Here is a 19,716-nt window from a genome sequence, read left to right as displayed (position 1 = left end):
ATATACTGTACTAAAACCAAAATAGCTTTTTTTTTAAAAAAATTGTGCAAAAACCACAACACAAGCCACTATTATAGGTTAAAAGTCAATTTCAGATCATTATGTGAAAATAATACAATGCTTCCCCAGCTTCAATAGGACTTCATAAGCATTATAAGACATATTCTGGATTTTAGGCTAAACTAAGTCAAGTTTTTAACTTCCTTTTCATTTGAGAATAGCTGGTACAAAACTGCAAAGTTGTAAATTCAGTTTACTTGGTTATCTACTATGGTTCATATACACACAATATATTAGAAAAATATGAATTAATCACATGTTCTTTAAAATAAACTAAAAAGCATCATATGGATTACATTATTTTCTTTAATTTAGCTACATACATTGGACCCCATGCTTTCCCCTTCTCTGGGAGAACCAGAAGTTCATGCTGTTGTGTACCACTGAGAAGTGTGAATTCCTGGGAAACAGCTTTGCCCATATCACTTATATCTACAGGCAGAAGATTACTGCATGAGTTTAGAATGAGATTTATCACATCGCTGTTTTCTGCCTTTGAGAAAGTGCATGTGGAATAGACCAGTGATCCACCAGGACRCAACGCTTTAACAGCAGACCTGCAAACAATAAAGAAAATAGTCAGTGTAAGAAGTGAGATGGGTGGTAAGACTTCAATTCTAGCTAAACATACAGAAGAAAAAAAACAACTTCATAAAACACTCAACAAAGAATATAATTGACAATTCAGGAAACATATATATGCTTTCTCATTTATTTTTGTATTTTCAGTTAACTGAGGCTATTTTTATAAAGCAACAACATGTAGGAAGTAGGAAGAATCCATTCAGAGCTGCAGAATGTGCTTCATGCACTCGTACAGGCTACACAACAGGGAAAATGCTGCAGCTGCATATACAAACCACAGCAAAAGTGCTAGTTAAAAAAGCTAAGGAGTATCTTCTGCTTGAAGAAAAAATATCTAAACATACATTGGCGCTAATAACCTGGTCGAATTACAGGATTGTAATTTTATAAACTTTTCTGCAATATCTGCAACTTAGCAGAAAACAGGACTGAGGGCTTGACTTTTCTATCTGATTTCTTAAGGAAATATAAGTTAGCAGAACGTCCTGTCTATCTATTAACCTGCAGATAAATTTTAACTAAACAAAGGCAAAATAGTGGTTGAAGATTTTAAGTTTCATGAAACTTTCATGATAATTTGGGTCAGAGTTTCTTTCTAGCTCCCCTGCCAAATTTTAAATAAACTGTTTACTTTCCATTAAAGTAGATCCCCAAGGTCTTTTTCACAGGGATAAAATGTGAGAGTAAGGAAATGAGATCTGCAATCCATATTCAGTTATTGCAAATTAAAAGAGTAAGGAGAAAAAAATCTTAATTCTTGTATTGCAGAAGCGCGTTCCTCACACCTGGTAACACCACATAACTAAAAGAGGAAGCTGTACTAAAAGTTGATATTAAAAAAAAACAAAATGAAACCCAAACCTCTCTTATTTAAAAACCATGCAAGTATCTCTTCAGGTGATGGCTGTTACTCATGCATACTCCAGAGACACCACCTAAGGAGAYTGCAACTGTGTCACAGAGAATTTTGCCTTTTGCATAAGGGCAGGTCAAATTCTGGAAGCATGGATTCCTGGAGACACACTGTCCTGCTGTATGGAAATATACAGAATAATTCTAGACTGGGGGTATTACTGAAAAACCTATGTACATTTTTTTTAACAGAAAAAAAATCTACATAGAAAATCTAAAAAGACCCATAAATAAATAAATAAAAATCAAAACAGATGGGGGTGAGCAGCCTCCAAATACATCTGATTTAGAACTCTGGTTGAAAAAAAACAGTAACACTGAAAGAGGCAAACTGAAGAACTGTTAAACGTGGTATCTGAATGAAAGCATTTGAGAAAAGATGAAAATAGAAGAGGAAAAGACTAGTCCTTTTAACAGAATGGGGCATTTTCAGGAAAAGAAGAGAGAGAAAGAAAAAGGCTTATCTCAAGTAGGATTTAAGCAACTCCAAAAAAGTTCTGTTCTAAATAGTAAGAAAATACCAGGACAAACGATTGCTTCACACAGAGATAACACAATTGTGTTCACCTTTCCAAGGGAGAATTCCTGTGTATTATACTCAATTTTTCCTTTCCTGGCAGTGTGCACATGCCTTTCTCATTTCTTCTATGGATGCTGTTTAGGTTAATCAACAAGGCAAATATTTAATTTATTGCATTTTATACTAGTCTAACTTTAGACAGTGCAAGTGAGCAGATCTCTCTCAACAGATGTTAAAAAAATCAGTGTTTAATGTCTTTATTATGTCAGTCTTCGCTAAGAAGATGGAGAGTGAGCAGATGGCTAGCACATTTAGCATAAATGAGACAGCAGCTCAAGTTCAAGCACTTATAGGTAAAGAACAGCCTACACAGTACTTAGGTGTCCTGAATATTTTCAGTTTAGCTCTGAATATTTTCAATTTAGCTGAGCTTAATGAATGCTATTCTAGGACACTTCCAAAACTAGTTAAAGCTATCCCAAAACTGCAAGCTCATCTTGGGCCTCCAAGTTCTGAAAATCTATAAAAAAATTAAGAATGTTTTAGAAAAAGTTGGTAAGGGACGATACGTATCATGTCACCTTGACATAGTAGAACAGAGTAGATGTCCTCCTGATGACCCTTCCAGATTTCTAAAATTCTGCAAATATCCGCATGTACTTGAATTACTGAACTCTGAGCACTCTAGAGGAATACTCTATTCAGTGCGTTCCTCCTTCCCCTCCAATACTCCTCAGGAGGACACCAGATTGGTCTCCAAGTTGTCACGGATGTCTSTCCACCTGTTGTCTGTCTTTGTATCCGGCTCTCACTGGGACTGTCAGAACAGCAGTGAACAGAACAGCAGTGTTTATATTGCTTCTGTCTTGTCTGTGTGACCAATCAAAATATGACCAGATACACTGTAAGGCAGACCAGGTTTGTATGTTTGACAAAGCACTTCCAAGAGATTCAGTAAGTTAGATAGTACTCTGCTTTATGATAAATCACTGAATGACAGAATGGCGCGGGTTGGAAGGAACCTCTGAAGATAACGTGGTCCAACTCCTCTGCTTAAGCAGGGTCACTTGGAGTACGTAGCACAGAATCACATCCAGGTGAATTTTGAGTATCTCCAGAGGAGACTCCACTGTCTCTCTGAGCAGCCTGTTCCAGTCCTCTGCCACCCTCATGGGTTTTCCTTTTTTCAGACAGAATTCCCTGTGCTTCAATTTGTGCCCATTGCCTCTTGTCCTGCCATCATGTACCACTAAAGTGACACCATCCTCTTGACACCCTCCCTTCAGATAGTTATATGCATTTATAAGATCCCCTCTCAGTCTTTTCTCTAGGCTAAACAGTTCCAGCTCTCTCAGCCTTTCCTCATATGAGGGATACTCCCCTTTCCTAATCATCTTCATTGCCCTCCGGTGAACTTGCTTCAGCAGTTCCATGTCTTTCTCGTACTGGGGAGCCCAGAACTGGACACAGTATTCCAGATGAGGCCTCACTAGGCCTGAGCAGGTAAGAAAGATCACTTCCCATGACCTGCTGGCAACACTCCTTCTTATGCACCCCAGAATACCATAGGCCTTCTTGGCCCCAAAGGCACATTGCTGGCTCATCGTTAACTTCTTGTCCCCCRGGGCTCCCTGGGTCTTCTCTGCAGAGCTGCACTCCTCCTAATATAACAGCCCATGTGATGGTGCTCAGGCGCTTCAGAGACGTAACAGAGCATCAGGTTTCCCAGGAAGGGTGAAAGCATATCCTCCAAAGTCATGTCCTATGTGTACTTCCTCCATGCAGGCTCCATGCACCTGCTTTAAGCAAACCCAGCTTGAGTTACTTTTGAGCTGACTACACTGTTTCTATAACTCTTTCTCCCATCCTTCCTAGTTTAAAGCTCCCTTTACCAAAGGGGACAACCTGCTGGTGGACTCCATCTCTCTCTACCAGTTCTTTATCTTCAAACAGGATCCCATGCTTGTAGAAATCAAAACCCAGTTGGCAACGCCAGTGGCATGGCCAGTTGTTACCTCAGAAAATCTATTCTATTCCTCCTCACATCCTTCTCCATCATTGGTAGGATTGAGGAAAAAATGACCAGGGCTCCTACAACCCTGACCACTATCCTTAGAGCTCTGAAATTCTGTTTGATGATTTCCAATTTGCCCTTGGTATCATTAATGCTTTAGAAGGACTTTGCCCTTCTATGAGAAGTGACCAGTTTCTACAGGGTTCTTCTACAAGGTCATTTGCCRTGAAACAGAACTCTCTGACACTTCTATTACTGTAGGAGGTTGGGACTCCTGGAGCTGTACAGTCTCCAAGAATATCCTTTCTCTCTCTCCTTTACCTTCTGGGATGCTCTGCAGCCTTCTGAAGAACTGACTGACAGCCCAGGCCCACAGAGAGTCCCCAAGCACTCCCTGCAGCCTGAGGCCTGTAGAGCTGTGTCTGCTGCCAGAAGGTCTGAGCTGAAGTCTCTGACACAGCTAACGCAGCAGCTCCAAAAGCTATCGGGGAATGTGCCCTGTGGTGTCTCAACTATATCTGAGTCCAAGTAGACACTACTGGGACTGGAAATTAAGGTACCTTCTTGTGCCCTTCTGTGCAAACTGCCATACAAGCTGCTGCATGTGTTCACTGCATCTATGAGTTGCAWTTTCAAACAAGAAGTTTTTAAAAAGCCCCTTTTGACTATGTACTTCCTTTGTTTGCATTGTCACATTTTAATCTATCTTTCTAAAAATAGTTTGTTAAGGTTTAATTTGTAACACTATTTTCTAATCTAAAAGCAGTAAAGTGTCTCTTAAAAGTTTTGGCTAATATTGATGCCACAGCAGTAAATGCCGGGAGAGGACAGCACTGCCCAGTTAAAATGCCACTTGTGKGTTTCTGTTTTCTAGTAAGAAATGGCACAACCATGAAAATTCTGTGCTTTTAAACAACATGAACTAAACAACACAAAGATCATTAAATACCAGAGTATCCTGAAGCAAGACAACAAAACTACAACTTAGATAAAACTACAACTTAGGTAAACATAAGCAATGATAAAATACTTGTCAGTGCAGCTCACCATTAGGCAGTCCCTCATACACCAAGAGGATTACACAGCTTAACATTAGCATACAAAGAGAATAATTACTTCATAACCAACATTGTTAGCAATACAGAAGAGAGCACCCAGTTTGAGGGTAAGGCCACCACCACGACTGTTGCTGCTATTGCGGGAAACAAGGAGAAAARGAGGAAGAAACTGCTGGCAGAAGCTCAAGTTTAGTTACTCCTTCTAAAGAACTTATCTCCCTATTTGTACTACAACAGTCTCTGGAAGCATTACTTAAGATTAGAATACCTAAGGACTGTTTTCTAAACACTGTAAGACAGTCCATTCCTTGGGGGAAAAAAAAAAAAGAAAAACAAAAACAACCTTTCCATTTTCATACAGAAGGAACCAGGAGAGGCAGGAAGCTTCAGCAGCCACCCCTCCCAAAGGAGAACAGCAAGTCAGCAAGAGAAACGCAACCTGAACATTCCTCTCCTTACACCCAGGTCAGCCCTGGTAATCACAAAGCATTCTTCTCTTTTTAACAGTTAATTATTCGGGGTTTTTTTTAGCTTTTGCAATACAACTCAAAGAGAACAGAGATGAAGTATAAATATTCTGTGATCAGTTAAGCTAATCTTCACTGCACAAAGGAAACCACCAACTTTGTATCTTTCCACATGATTTCCCCYTCCCTCTACATCTTTTCTCTATAAACAGGAATGCGAAATTATGAGCGAGCAGCCAATTGCTTTGTAAATGTGGAAACACTTTTGTGTGACAACCAAGATTCCTCCCTCCAGCAGAATCCCAAAGCAGTGCAACTAACTTGTAAGATACCTGATAACTTCACAGATACAAGTTGATAATGACAACCACTTCCTTACGTATAACAGAAACTATATGAAAATTTAAGCAAGCAAGTGAGAAAACAAATGAGAAACCAGGTGAAAGTGGGAAAGAAAACTACCAAACAACTAGATACAGCTACAGGGTTAAAAAACAAGATACCCAAAAGAGTGTCTTTTCTTTAACTTATATAAAGTAGAAATGGTTCAAGAAATCATACCATGCTTTAAAACGCACTGTGCTCCTACAACAGAAGGTTGATGCAGTGATTTAGAGGAAAGACCATCATAATTTTCTCAAACAAACCTTTAAAATCTCACTTGAGAAACAAACCAACTCTAAGACCACTCAGCTTGGGAATTTTCACTGGACCATGACCCCAAAAGATCAGGTCACTCACTGCAAAACTATCTTAACTTTGAACCTAAGCCACCAATTAAAGCATCTCTGAGAGATTTACACTGCAAGGTTAATCAATGTATCTACCCATCTCGCCAGGTTCAGCAACAGCTGCTTCTGYGGCTGTTTCCAACGTCACCGTATCGTCATCCCCGATTTAGCTGCTCTCAGCTTTTGGGAAACCTTCAGGGCTCAGCTGCAAAACCCAAATGCAGCAGGGCCGGGCTGAAGGGCGCAGGGTGACGCTGTGGTGATGGGCTAAGGAGCCTCACAGAGCTTGGCCCCACACCGGGTGCATGGGGGAGAACCCAGTCACAAGACAGAGGTACAAAAGATGTATTAAGGTAGGCTAACTCCTCACCCTGCAAGAATACTTAAGATGCTTCTTGAAGCAATATATTATTTGAAAAACATTTTTCCTCTCAAGATTTACTTAAAACTTAACAATGGACGAATAAGATGCTAAAAATAACCAGATAAAACAGAAGAATAGGATTATTTAGCACCTTAGCAAAAAAAGACCACATGGTGACTTAAAACTGAAACAATTTCACAACTTACTAAAATGAAGTTATCTAGAGTCCCCAAAGGGAATTTTTCACCCTGAAAGAAGGTTAAACAACATGATAGGTTGTCATTTTGTTAGTTTTTAATGATTTCAAGTCTTTATGTCTCAACCACTCTTTTAAAAATAGGCATATAATAAATGGATATAAAAATCCATTTTATATGGGGACATTATTCATATATAATGAATATTTCACTGTTTCATATTATAGCAAGCATCTGCACGTYCAGCCCACTCCTCTCATGCTCAGGTGTATGTTCTGCATGCCACCTGAAGGGTCACAATTGCTCAGTTAACCATTTTCCATATTTAATTGGTTTTAGGGCAAGTTTGAAACAATGCAGCACTTCAACAGTGCCATCTTTTGGCAACTGGGAGGCATTTCTTTTCTGTAACCTACTTAACGTCTGGCCAGAATGAAATTATAAACCCTTTTACGAGCTATTCGAGAAGTAGAACATCTCAAAACATGTTTCTTTTTTTCTTATATCCTGTTTTCTTACTGACTAAAGACATCATACATTTCTTTTTCCTCTTAAAAGAGTCCAGACACATTAGTCACAGTCTACATCTTAGAAGTTTTGCTTTAAGTATAAAAAGAAAATGTAGAAGTAAGTACAAATAGACATAAAACACAAMCACCTAAAAAGAGAGGAAAAGAATAAACCCCACCTGTTCTGCTCTAGTCACAGTTTGCTCTAATAAATAACATGTTCATAGCCCACTGAAGCCCACTACAGCCCCAGTGTTTTTCATCRAGCTTATGATAAACACAAAAAGGACTCTACGTAGGATTAAAGTAACATCTGCATCTCTCATGCTTAAAGTCATCCCCAAGCTGCCTAGCCATTCTGTAGGTATTTTGTTCATTTATTCATTTATTAATTCTATAAACTTCATCTTGCCACCTGTCAGCAGGGACTTGATTCCTAAGTTTCTCACAGGGCACTATCAAAGGCTTAAAATYGGAAAGTAGTTAAAAGAGAGCCTACTTATTTTAAAATATATCTGACAGAAGAACAGGTGAAGCCACAACAGAATCTGCTCTTTCTTCTCTCTGTAAGAAGATCCAAACCAACCATCAGCCCAGAAAACAGCTGTGCTGTAACTGGAGTCGATTTTCAAATAAAGGCACTCTCCATTTCTCTGCTAAAATACTACTTACAGAAAAACATAAAGGTTCACCTACTAATGAAATGCATAAAGACAAAAGGTAGCCTGTTTCTCAAGTGAGCTTACTGGGGTACTTACTTGGAAGTACAAGACTCCTCTGCTCCAGTTCCTGTTCCAAGGACTATTACATTGTTTTAGTTAATCACTTTTCTTTTTTTTTTTTTTGGTATAAAATAAATAGTTGTTTCTTGGAATAGAAACCAGACCCAAGGCTCTTCTTCCACTAGTTTCARGTATCATGCTCTTGGCAAAGAATCTTCTTTTCTATCTGCAAAGCCTCTCCAGAATATAAAGACTCATACAGCCAGTACTGCCCTCAACAGTGGTTTGAGGAACGATACAGAACAACTATGGCACATTTAAGCACATTAAATTCAAATGAAAACTCAATGTACAATATCTAGCCAGGGGCTACCTAACCATTTTTATCCTGAGGGACAACTAACTATAAAGGGCAGAAAATATTTTGCCTGGCAAGACACCCTGAACAGCACTCTATATAACCACCAGCTTTTGGTGGGTTTTGGTGGCTTTTGATGGAAAGATTAAAAAGGACTTCACTGCTGAATGGGGAAGGAGCCTTGGTGACGGAGGATGCYGAGAAGGCAGAGTTACTAAATGCCTTCTTTGCCTCTGTCTTTACTGCTAAGACGACCCCCCATGAACTGCAGGGCACAAAGGGAAGAGATGTAAATGGGCTAGARGAAGACCTTCCACGAGTTGAGAAGGATTGGGTTAGGGATCACTTAGRCAAAYTGGMCACTCAAAAATCTATGGGCCCAGATGGGATGCACCCAAGAGTGCTGAGGGAACTGGCCGAGGTTATTGCTCAGCCTCTCTCCATCATCYTTGAGAGGTCCTGGAGAGCAGGGGAGGTGCCCGAGGACTGGAAGAAAGCCAACGTCACTCCAGTCTTCAAAAAGGGCAAGAGGGAGGAGCCAGGCAATTACAGGCTTTTACAGGACAAATGTTTCTCCTTTCCCCATGTGCTCTCGTCCTGTCCTCCTAACGCCAGACACTAAAACTCAAGCAACCTCTGAGATGGCAAGTAAAAAGCCAATTCTTCATTGCAGGCCTTTCCTGCCTTTGCTGAGAGCATTCAGGGTGAATTTTCTTCTTCATCAGAAACAAAGCACAAACAAAAATAGACTCTCTTTACCTACACAGCACAACTGGCTGATTGAAAGTATCTTGCTTTTTTACATGACTGTGTGCCAACCAGGCTCTTTGTCTTAATCAACACAGATTTTCCTTCCCYACCCATTCATTTATGCTAATATTTTTCTGGCACTTTTTAAAGTATTTGGGGGATGGGGGGAGAGAGAGGGGAAATTACTAACAGCCAGAAACATCTTCCTGAAAAGGAAAAGAAATCATAAAGAATAAAAGGTTAAAAGAGAGGCAACTAACTGCAAGGGCTGTCTTACGTGAAAGGAGTCCACTGATCAGCCTGGCAGAGGTTGGAATAGGAGATCAGTATTTACTGATAAAAGATATATCAGTATTTACTGATATAAAAGGTAACTTTTATAACACCAAAACCAGCAGTGGCCAAAACCACATACATGAAAAATGTATGGCTATATGCAGTAACAAAATTACCGTATGAGATACCTATTACTATTCCATGTGTATACATGCATCTAAATTAAGACTACGTACACTTAGCTGTGTAAACGTGCAGTATAATTCAAGAAGGGAGAATTTTAATACAAGAAATAAATTAAACTCCTTCTACTGYATTACTAGGTGATGCATTAATGTTACTAATGGAACAGTGGTATTCTGCCTACTCATAGACAACAATTTTTCCCTCTGTCTTAAACAAATAAACAAACAATTAACAGCAAGCTGAATAAAAAGTAGAAGCAGCTTTGTAATTACATTTCTATATAGACCTCAAAAAACACACTTCAATGAAAATATAAAAGTGGCAGTGAGTATGTGAGGAAAGAGCATTTTTTTTTCCCAGTAATTCACTGAATTACTGAATTTGCTACAGTATTTAGTATACATCACATGAAAAAGATGTTCTTTTGGGGGGTGAGGAAATGAATTATTCTATGACATCATGTCCCTAATCCTTACATACCATGTAAAAGAGTATTTTGTAACATAAGCTTTGTTATACTTTTAGTCTCTGCTGCTGTGATGCCAAGGACTGAAGCACCAACAGAGTCAGGGCTCAGGAGCTTCACAAAGGCACTTGCACAGCACCTGCTTACCTATACTTAACATTAACTAATGGGATAAGTTTCCATTATTTCAGAAAATGAAATTCAGAATATTTGAAGTGATTTTCTTTTTCTTCCAAGTAAAATGTGTGCACAACCTCTCCTGCTCCCCCCAAAACTTTCGGTAATAAATAGAAATAATTTATGGTAACCTTTTCTTACAAGAACGAATCAGCAGTTTCAAATACCATATTATGACTGACATTCAAAGCAAAACAAAGCTCTTATTCATTATACCTTGCCATTGCACTCAGTTGCCCGGGGGATATAACAGATGCTTAATATGTAATGGACAGCTACAGTGCCTTATATATTTATAAGCAATGCTGGGATTCAAACTTCTCATTCACCAGGAAGAATAAAGTACTTCCCTATTTTCTCAGTCCAAATCCAACCCTGAGTTCTGAGAAAATGAGAACACATACAGCTCTAAACAAATCAACTAAGAAAATAAAAACTAGGTGTAGGCTTGTTTTGCCACCAGTAATTCCAAGCGCAGTGTATTCAGGATCCTTCAGGTTTCTTCTGCAACCAGAATCCCCTGCACTCCCCTTACCCGTGTGCTCTCACCTGCACCTACGGAAACTACAAACCTGCCGTGGAGGAGCTCCCAGGAAGATGAGGGCGGGAGGGAGGAGGTCAGACACCGCACATCTTTAGAAGTTAGTCTGAGCTCCTCTGGACCAGAACTCTATTGCATGCCAATTAGAAGTCTTTAATTAATGTGAGCTGTTGTTTAGAAAAGCGTTACAGTTGTGTGAACACCTTCCCTGCTTTTCTTGACTTGTATTCTTCTGTTTTTCCCTTCAAGCTGAACCCTAACTCTGTGCCTTTCAGCTACAGTAACTAGTCTAAGAATACTTAAAACACCTGTAAGAGATTTCCCATTAAGTTATTATGCATTCAATCTTAACTGTAAGTTTATTTTTTGTCTGAGAATTGATACCATTGATAAATTCATTTACTAGTACTGCTGCATTCTGTGCTAGCATTTAGTAACAGGAAATGGCCATTCCTCACTTTGCAATTTGTTTTCTGCATGAATACTCCAAATAATAACAGGATTTGCAGGGTGTGCTTATATTATAGCACCCAGCAGGGATGCTTTGGTTATGACATTAACAATCATTATAATCTCCATTTCCTTCAAAGCAGTGGTGCCCTCGCTGCTTATAATTTGCTCTGCAGTATTTATGCTACTTATTTACATTTCAAATTTTATTCAGACCGGAGTAGCAAGATAGTTGAAATGGTTTCAACATTTCTTTCGAATCTACTTTCTTTGAAGCTTCAATCTACTAAATAAATCACATTGCATTGCAAAAATACTTTTTCTTCCCTGTCTTCCTCTGTGATTTCCCCAGCTTCCCCTGAAAGCAGATCTGCTTAAAAATATGCAAGAAAGGCAAATTGCAAGTGAAACATTTCCATAACCAAAAGAAAACAGACAAATCCAAATTTGGGGCTGAAAGTCACCTCACAGAAATGAAAACAAAACTCCCTTTTCCATTTTCCTCTGAGTGCATACTCCCTCTTTGAATGCTTAAGTACTACAGCTAAACTAATGCTTTGCCCATATGCTTTAAGCTTCRTCTTCAAATGACACAATATTTATTACATGAATTTAGCAAAATTTCTGGGATACACATTTATCCTTACAAAATAAGTACAGGAACTGAGGAGAAAAATGTTCATGAGGATTAAGCACAAAATAATCTGAACAGATATATCAGGATTAACTTTGCATAAACTGACTCAAACAAGATGCAGCATAGCTGCACTAGTGCATTGGTTTAATCTTAGCAAATACTATCAAAGTACCAGAGCCAAGACTCAAACACAATCTTTTACTTATAATTTTGTACACTGGCCATAAAAGTGATTTCATCATTTCCATTTTTTTCACTTACACAAAGGATCTGGGGCTTCATTAGTATTGTGAATTCAGTCTAATGTGATCAGACAACAAGTACAATAAATGCACACCGCACAGTTATTCCACTAAGTATATGCCAAATATTCTACAGCATGAAGCTTATCATCTTTACATCTTGAATCTAACCATTCATTTTATAGGCTGCAGAAACCCTCATGCACAGAACAATAGACTGCTGAACCTACCTAACTACTTAGACCCATGGTGACGGAAAAGGAAATTAGCAGCCTTTTACTTAAAGTTACATATGAAAAACATTTTGTCTTATTGCCATACTTTCAACAGAAACAAAATTATCTTCTAGATTCAGGGTCAATTCAATTAAATATGATTTGAGGCAACAGGAATGTTTCCTCTTTTAAAACAAGGGTCTTGCTCTCAACAGTTCTCAGAATTATAATCTGTAGAGATTTATGTAAATTTTCAAAATTTCACTGCATGATATATGCTTTCTTTTGTTAGAGGTTCACAAATTGGATTTTATATGACAAATATTGAAAAGAGAAAACTGAAAGAGGTCAGTGTTTTAAATGTGATTGATTTCTTCAAAGGGAATGGGTGACATGATGCATTACTGCAATAAGATACTCATATTTTGGTTATAAATCACAGCTTTCTGCCTTTTTTGACTCAAGTCCTTGCAAACCTATCTGGAACTGCTGCAATGGGAACTTCTCATAAAAGCTTTTTTTGTTGTTGAAATAATATCATTTTTTTTCTTGCAATTTGCTTTGACAGATGGGTACTTCCAAGGTAAATCACCGTGTGGCACTTAGAAGTTTATTATTATATCAATACCTATATGGCATTATAATGGCTACAGAGGCTGTTTTTGGAAGGAAACGTCAAATTCCACTTTAAACTAACTCCTAAAACATGTTAACCTTTGCATGTTATAGTGTATTATTACTAATAGTTCATTCTGTGATTTCTTTTTAAAGACATCAGTTGTAGGCAATCTTTTACTTCCTTTCAAGCTGAAAGTTATTAGCAATCAGAAAACATGAGTTCTCAAGAGACTGAATGTAAGACTTGTAAGAGTGTAGCTTCAAGCATGACTTATTTACAAAAAAATCTCAAGTATACAAAGTATTAAGAGAAGCCATAGATTTTCATGTTGTGCAAAAAAAAAGGGGTTCAAATGTTTCAGAAATGCTAGTCTGTGGCTGGCATCATTTGTAAGTAAAATGTATTACAGCTTTGCATTGGATTATCGGGTAGATTTTCTTGAGAGGCAAAAAAGCCCTCCAGTCCGGAAGGTGGTAATAACCTGTCAATTACAAACAAGTAGTCTGTCTTGCTGTAAACATTAAAAAGAGTGTTAAATCCTATCAGTTAAGAATGTGCAACAGTAGATTCAAACTATTCAGATAAACAGGCCAGAAAACAAATTCTGTAGAGCATTTTCTAATGATCAGCTGGTAAATAGTACTGACATTTTTGTGATCAAATAGACTGTAAAGAACCCTATTTAATAACTCCGTTGAAGAACAAAAAAAGAAATGCACTCAAAAAATGCCCAGCTTAGCTACTTTTTCAGATGCTTAAAGAAAAGATGCCATTAAAAAATTCGTGCAGGTTTCTGTTTCACCTGGGGAGTATTTCTGGAACCATTTTAGCTGTGTCCACAGAAAATATTTTGATAAGATCCAGATGTCTGTTTTGAAACATCTGTAAGTGGACCTTTATGTCAAAAAAGTGAGTAAACAGATCCGCAGAGCAGTATGTTAGTAGAAGATCTAGACCTCGCTACAGAAATCACTATGGTTGGAAAAGATCTTCAMGATTACCGAATCCAACCATAAACCCAACACTGCCCTGACTGCTAAACCACGTCCCTAAGTGCTCCATCTACAYGCTTCCTGAGCACTGCCAGGGACGGTGCCTCCACCACTTCCCTGGGCAGCCTGTTCCAACGCTTCACCACTCTTSCCGTGTAGAAATTCTTCCTCACGTCTAATCTGAASAGTCTGGTGCAACTTGAGGCCATTTCCTCTTGTCCTTTCCCTGAAAATTTCCATATTCAAATTATCTTYGATAAACTTCTATCTAAACAGCAATTGCAATAAGTTATTTATTTATTTTTCCATCGTGTGAAACTCAGATTTTCATAATAAACATGACAAACCCTGCTCTTACACCGTTTTCATCAACTAGAAAGAAGCTCTTTTAGTAGCTCTTTCCTGTAATTCTCACCTTAGCAGCTGCAATTGTAGAGAAGATAACTCTTTCCTTTGCAGTAGCCTAAGTGTAGCTTGATGAATATCAGAAGAGAACAACCAGCTTCTGTCATTTGAACACGGAGCATCCACCAGTATCTATAAAATCAATATGAGCAACCAAGATCATTAAAAATAAAAATACTTTGTGAACACTGTATGTCAAGATCTACTCAAACCATTTTTGAAAACATTTAGAACGCCCTTTCTATTCTTCAGGTTGCAGGCAAAAAATATTTTTGTAGAGTCATCAAAGGAAAAAAAAGAAATTACTACTCCACAAGTATCTTCCACCTGAACACCAATCACACGTGTTTCCTAATTACATATTACACAAAGAACACAGTCATAAGGTCTTCAGAATTCAATATCAAGTTTAAATGGTTGACTTCATCTAGCACATGAACAAATGCACAATAAGCTTCATACAGTGATCGCTGAGGCTCTGCCAGAGCCTGTTTGTGGCCTTGTTTTCTGAATAAGCCAGATATTTCTACTTGGTCTTGAAAACAAAAGGAGAATAACATATGAAAAGAAAGAAATGGAAGACAGAAATACCATGCAACAACATTACCTTGTCATATAATTCGGGATTGAGATCTCCAATCTGTCTGCCATCCAGGTTAGAAACAGTTATCGAGTTGATCAAAGGGGCTGGGATGAAGGATTCTAGTGTCTGTTTCAACCATCTTGATCTCAAACCATCATACTCATTACAGTGAAACTGACCTTAAGAAATTAAAAACTCCAGTAAACATTCTCTGGGATTTTTACAAATATGAGGAATTAAGACAATATTGAAAGTTTTACTATTTTTCCAGGACTGCCACAGAGCTGACACACTATTTGCTTATGCTATTGCACATATCATAACACTGCTAAGTATTTACARGTAAATCTCAACATGTTACTGAGCAACCTACTAACATTCAGGGCAGCAATAGACTTTCAAAGTAAAACAAACTTTAAACTTAACCCACAATCTAAGAAAGAATATTTCTAGCCTCCTTCCACCGTCTATAGAATTTTTGCCTTTAATTAGTTGTCTTTTTTTTTAATTTAGTAAGAATTCAGTTTATGTGTCCTAAGCACATTAATACAACTCTTTATTTGTTTTAAATTTAAACCAGAAGTGTTCTAACAAAATTTTGGTTGCACTTACATTTAACAATGTTTAACAGAGTAGCTACATGCTCAGAAGAAACACCACTGTTGCTTGTACAAAAGCCAGCACGCAGCATCACATTTTACTCCTTTACTCCTTTCTTTAGTAAAATTTCTATTTTGAATCTCTGGACACTGTGGTATGTCCCATACACTTGTCCTATACACTGTTTTTGCGAAGTACAATAGTATATACCTTAGCATTCACTGCGCTGTCATCACAATCAACTTCCCTATATCTTACTCTCATAAGCAACAATTCAGAAGCAGCCATGCTTCTGTAAAAGTGCTTTTTCCAAACCCTTGAAAAGGGCAATCCACATTTAATGTACGTTGTAAACAGCACCTCACTTCCGTAACAGAGGAAGAGAGCCAGCCATAACCGCCAGATACCAGTGTTTATAGTAATTTTCTCACCCTTAAGACCATATAATCCTGCCAAGGATTTCAAGAGTTACTACTCAAGCTAGCATATAGACTTGAAAAGGGCAGTCACACATTATTTGAACTCCCTGGCCTGGCAGGACTGAGCTGTGGCTTTCAGGTGCCTCCTCATGTGCTGTGACCCTCCTAGTGCCTTTGCACAACGTCTAGGCAGATTGAGACACAGAACATAGTAAATGTTGATAGGGACCAACTGATCATCACAAGTTTTCTTCCAGTGCTTAGCTCTTACACATTTCATCTTCTATGTCCCATTTCACATTTCTATACTTCAAGTTTACTTACATTATCTGTATAGCACTGGCCAGACAGGCAGCAAAGGAAAAATATACCAACATTTTAAAATTAGTTGCCTCCCTGTGCCAAAAAGCCTAAAATGTTTTTTAAGTAAAATCACAAGAAGCAACAATAAACAAACCAGTGAAGAAACAAAAAATGAAGAGCTACTCTCCTTTTATCTGTCAATCTGCAATAATCTGTATCTGAAAAACTACGCCATTTTTCATCCACTTTTAGGTAAACAGATGCCACAAAAAAACCCTACCAAGCAACATGACACTACTTAGATCACAGGTTGTTTTTTCTTTCTAATTCGAATCTTGCACAGGACGCAAACACARCTAGCACAACCCAGACAGGCAACGCCAGCGACTGGGTACTAAGAGCTACTAACAACTCGGTACGTTACCTGGATAGGCACACTGCAGCACAGCTACTGCTTTACCCCCTGGCGCAGCACACACATCCAGAACCTCTTCCCCATCCTTCACCTCCAGCGCCAGCACTGGCAAGAGTGAGGCTGCATTCAGCAGGTAATAGGCTTTCAGTTTACCAGGCTGGTGTTTCTGTGCTGGGAATCTCCCAGGAGCTCTGCTGATGTAGCACTTCAGGGAGCCCGGCAGATAAGGCAAAGTGTCTTGAAAGAGAGGGTGATACCCCTTCAAACACAAAGTGCTCTCCAGCTCCAAGGACCCACTGAATTTGTTAAGAAGAACAGCGTACTGCCAGCACTGGGGGTGTGTGAGTACATCCCTGGATTGCAAAAAGAAAGGAAAAGCTAGTTAATAGCTTGGCAAATGAAATGGTATTGCCATTATGCAGCGAGCCCTTCCTTACATGTGAGTAAACATTTCATCATCGCATGATTTTGCTGAAATCAAAACAAAATCACATGATCTTGATTAACTTTTTTAGAATATCAACCTACTACCTTCTATAATTGCTGCTTTTCAAAACGTTATCTCCTAAAAGAGAATATCATTTGTTTTTTTTTCTGATAGAATGTGTAGAACTTATACATTATTAAGTTCAATGCTGTAACTACAAAGGATTTTTCTAGGAGCCAGCAACAATTGTATCAGTTGTCAAAAATCGCAAAAGAAACAAAAGTCACAGTGGCTTTCAGCCATCTCTGTATATGTGCATATCTAAAACACATGTTCTCTGAGTGTTCTTTTCTAAATTCTCATTTATGTTCTGCAATTCTTGGGTCAGGAAAAATTAAGACAACAGATATTCCCAGAAGACAATCAAAAAGCAGTGTTTATATGGCAGAAATAAGCCTGTTTAAATTTCAGTTTGCTTTTTATAGATTTTTGTTTTGTGAATATTCCCCATTTCCCACTTTAATTACCCACTATGTTGTTTCACAGTGGGTGAAACACGGTCAATACTAAAGACAGTATTGACTATCCTTAAGGAAAAAATGGCAYTGATGCAATCCAAAATAACTTTTAATACTCTTTTAAATTTATTTTCAGTTAAAAAAAAAAATCAGTTAAGCAAATGTCACGTTTCTATGTGCCTATTTTTTTTAAAGAGACTTACTTTAAACTACTTTTTAATCTAAACAAGACTAAACCATAGAGGGCACTCAGGATAATCACATGGTTGCTAAGGCTAATCAATTATGTTATTTTTCCTTTCAAACCAGAGCAGTGAATTTCTCTTGCAGTGCCCTTCTGCTGGCTTTCCTATGAGCAATAACCACCAGCTGGCAGGTAGAGAAAGGTGCCCCTGTCACTGCCACAGCCAGTTTTTTAAGTGCTGTGTGATCAAGGCTCACATTAAATGATGTCACTTTCTGTACAAAAGAGAGCCATTAAAATTCAATTTCTTCTTATGAAAGAAGCCAGAGGAGATACTTCACTCGTAACGTTTTTGTCTTAGTTTCTTGACATACTACTAAGCTGCAGAACAAACGCTAAGAGTTGCGACTAAGACTATAAGCTTTTTTGACCATGGTTTTATGAAAAAGTCAAGTAGAACACGTAAGATGTCAGCCTCTTTTTTTTTTTTTCCACACTGCATACAAATGCAGGTAACGTAATATTATACACCACCAGGGAAGTACATCAAGGGAAAAATAACACAAAAATATGTCAGTCTTCTACTAYTTCATACTGCTACTTGAAACTAAAAAGAGCTGAACGAGTTGTTATATTCTATGACTCCTTGCAAGCATTTTATCAGGCAGCTCAAAACGAGCATAACAACTCCACACACACAGTCTAAGACAGACCTGACTCTGGCCCATGCATCTCCCAGTTCCTCTGTGTACTGCTTCTCAAAATGGTCCAGAACAACTTGACAAATCTGCCTTTGAAGCTTCCCTTTCGTTTTATTCTCCAGCTTCAGAGGAAAGAAAAAAAAAAGTGAGAAAAAATGTTTATCAACCTAAATTAACTAATAATAAAATTCTGTAATTATTGTCATCATATAACAGATTTAGTCAAAACTAGTAACAAAAATGTCACAGAAAGCAAGTTAGGCTAGTACAGTCTTTTCTTCCCTAACTACCCTAGTTCCTGGGGCCCTGATACATTAGTAGCAGAAAATCCCAAGAGATAGAGATATTAGAGATATTGTTTCCTAGAAATATAATCACTTCCGCCAAGACCTACCTCTCCATGCGTTTAACCCAAATAAATTCATTTGAATCATTGCAGAAGCGTGCTAGAGTACACCCCCAAAACATTGCAGTAACTAGTCCATGCCAGGMAAACAGAAAAACAATTCACCTTACTTTGTAGTTTGCTATTTAACCGAAGAATATCGTATGTCACATTTCAGGGGAGGCGGAGGGGACAGTTTTCGGGCTCTACACATATTCATGCTATTCAAATGGAAAACTTTAAGGGAAAAGATCTAAAAAAAAAAATGCTTGTTTGCTCCCCAAAGGTATGCAACCTTCCTCCACCAAAGTAACAGTATCACTCTGCACATTTTCYTCCTTATATGTCATCTGTAGTTCACTGCTAAACAGAAAAACTAGAAATGCGAATGGCCTGTTGAATTTAATGCACTGCTAATGTTGGAGTTACTCCTACTGGTTTTTTGTTTTGCTTTCAATTTGCTAAGCGGRAAAAGTGAGCAGTGTTGTACAGATGCCCCTGAAAAGCGTAATCTGAAATGCGCACACRCGGCCACACGGACCCACGCCGTGAAGGGCCGGGGCATGGCAGAGCCGGGCTCGCTCCTGGCGGAGCTCTGCCCACGGCACGCGGCTGTCGCACACAGCACTTGGTAAGACGCCTCCCCCCGCCATAGCTGCCCCGCGCACCCTGCACGCGCCGCCTCCGGCCGTTAACGGCCGCCCGCCCGCGCGCGGGGCGGGGCGCGG

General features: G+C 38.6%; 1 protein-coding gene across 1 annotated transcript; it reads right to left on the bottom strand.

Moving 5' to 3' along the window:
- Positions 1-327: 327 nt before the first annotated feature.
- NSUN3 (NOP2/Sun RNA methyltransferase family member 3) lies at positions 328-19,641 on the bottom strand. Its single transcript, XM_026036930.1, has 6 exons — positions 19,534-19,641; positions 18,616-18,770; positions 16,783-17,126; positions 15,061-15,215; positions 14,464-14,585; positions 328-617 (listed from the first exon to the last, which is right to left on the bottom strand). The coding sequence occupies exons 1-6, from the start codon at positions 19,639-19,641 to the stop codon at positions 353-355; spliced, it is 1,149 nt and encodes a 382-aa protein (XP_025892715.1). The 3' UTR covers positions 328-352.
- Between the last annotated feature and the right edge of the window lie 75 nt (positions 19,642-19,716).

This window comes from Nothoprocta perdicaria, unplaced genomic scaffold (genome assembly GCF_003342845.1).
Source record: "Nothoprocta perdicaria isolate Ctin4 unplaced genomic scaffold, notPer1 scaffold_188, whole genome shotgun sequence".
Classification (NCBI taxonomy): Eukaryota; Metazoa; Chordata; class Aves; order Tinamiformes; family Tinamidae; genus Nothoprocta; species Nothoprocta perdicaria.
Note: the sequence above shows the minus strand (reverse complement) of the source record. Positions and strands in the feature narration are given on the sequence as shown.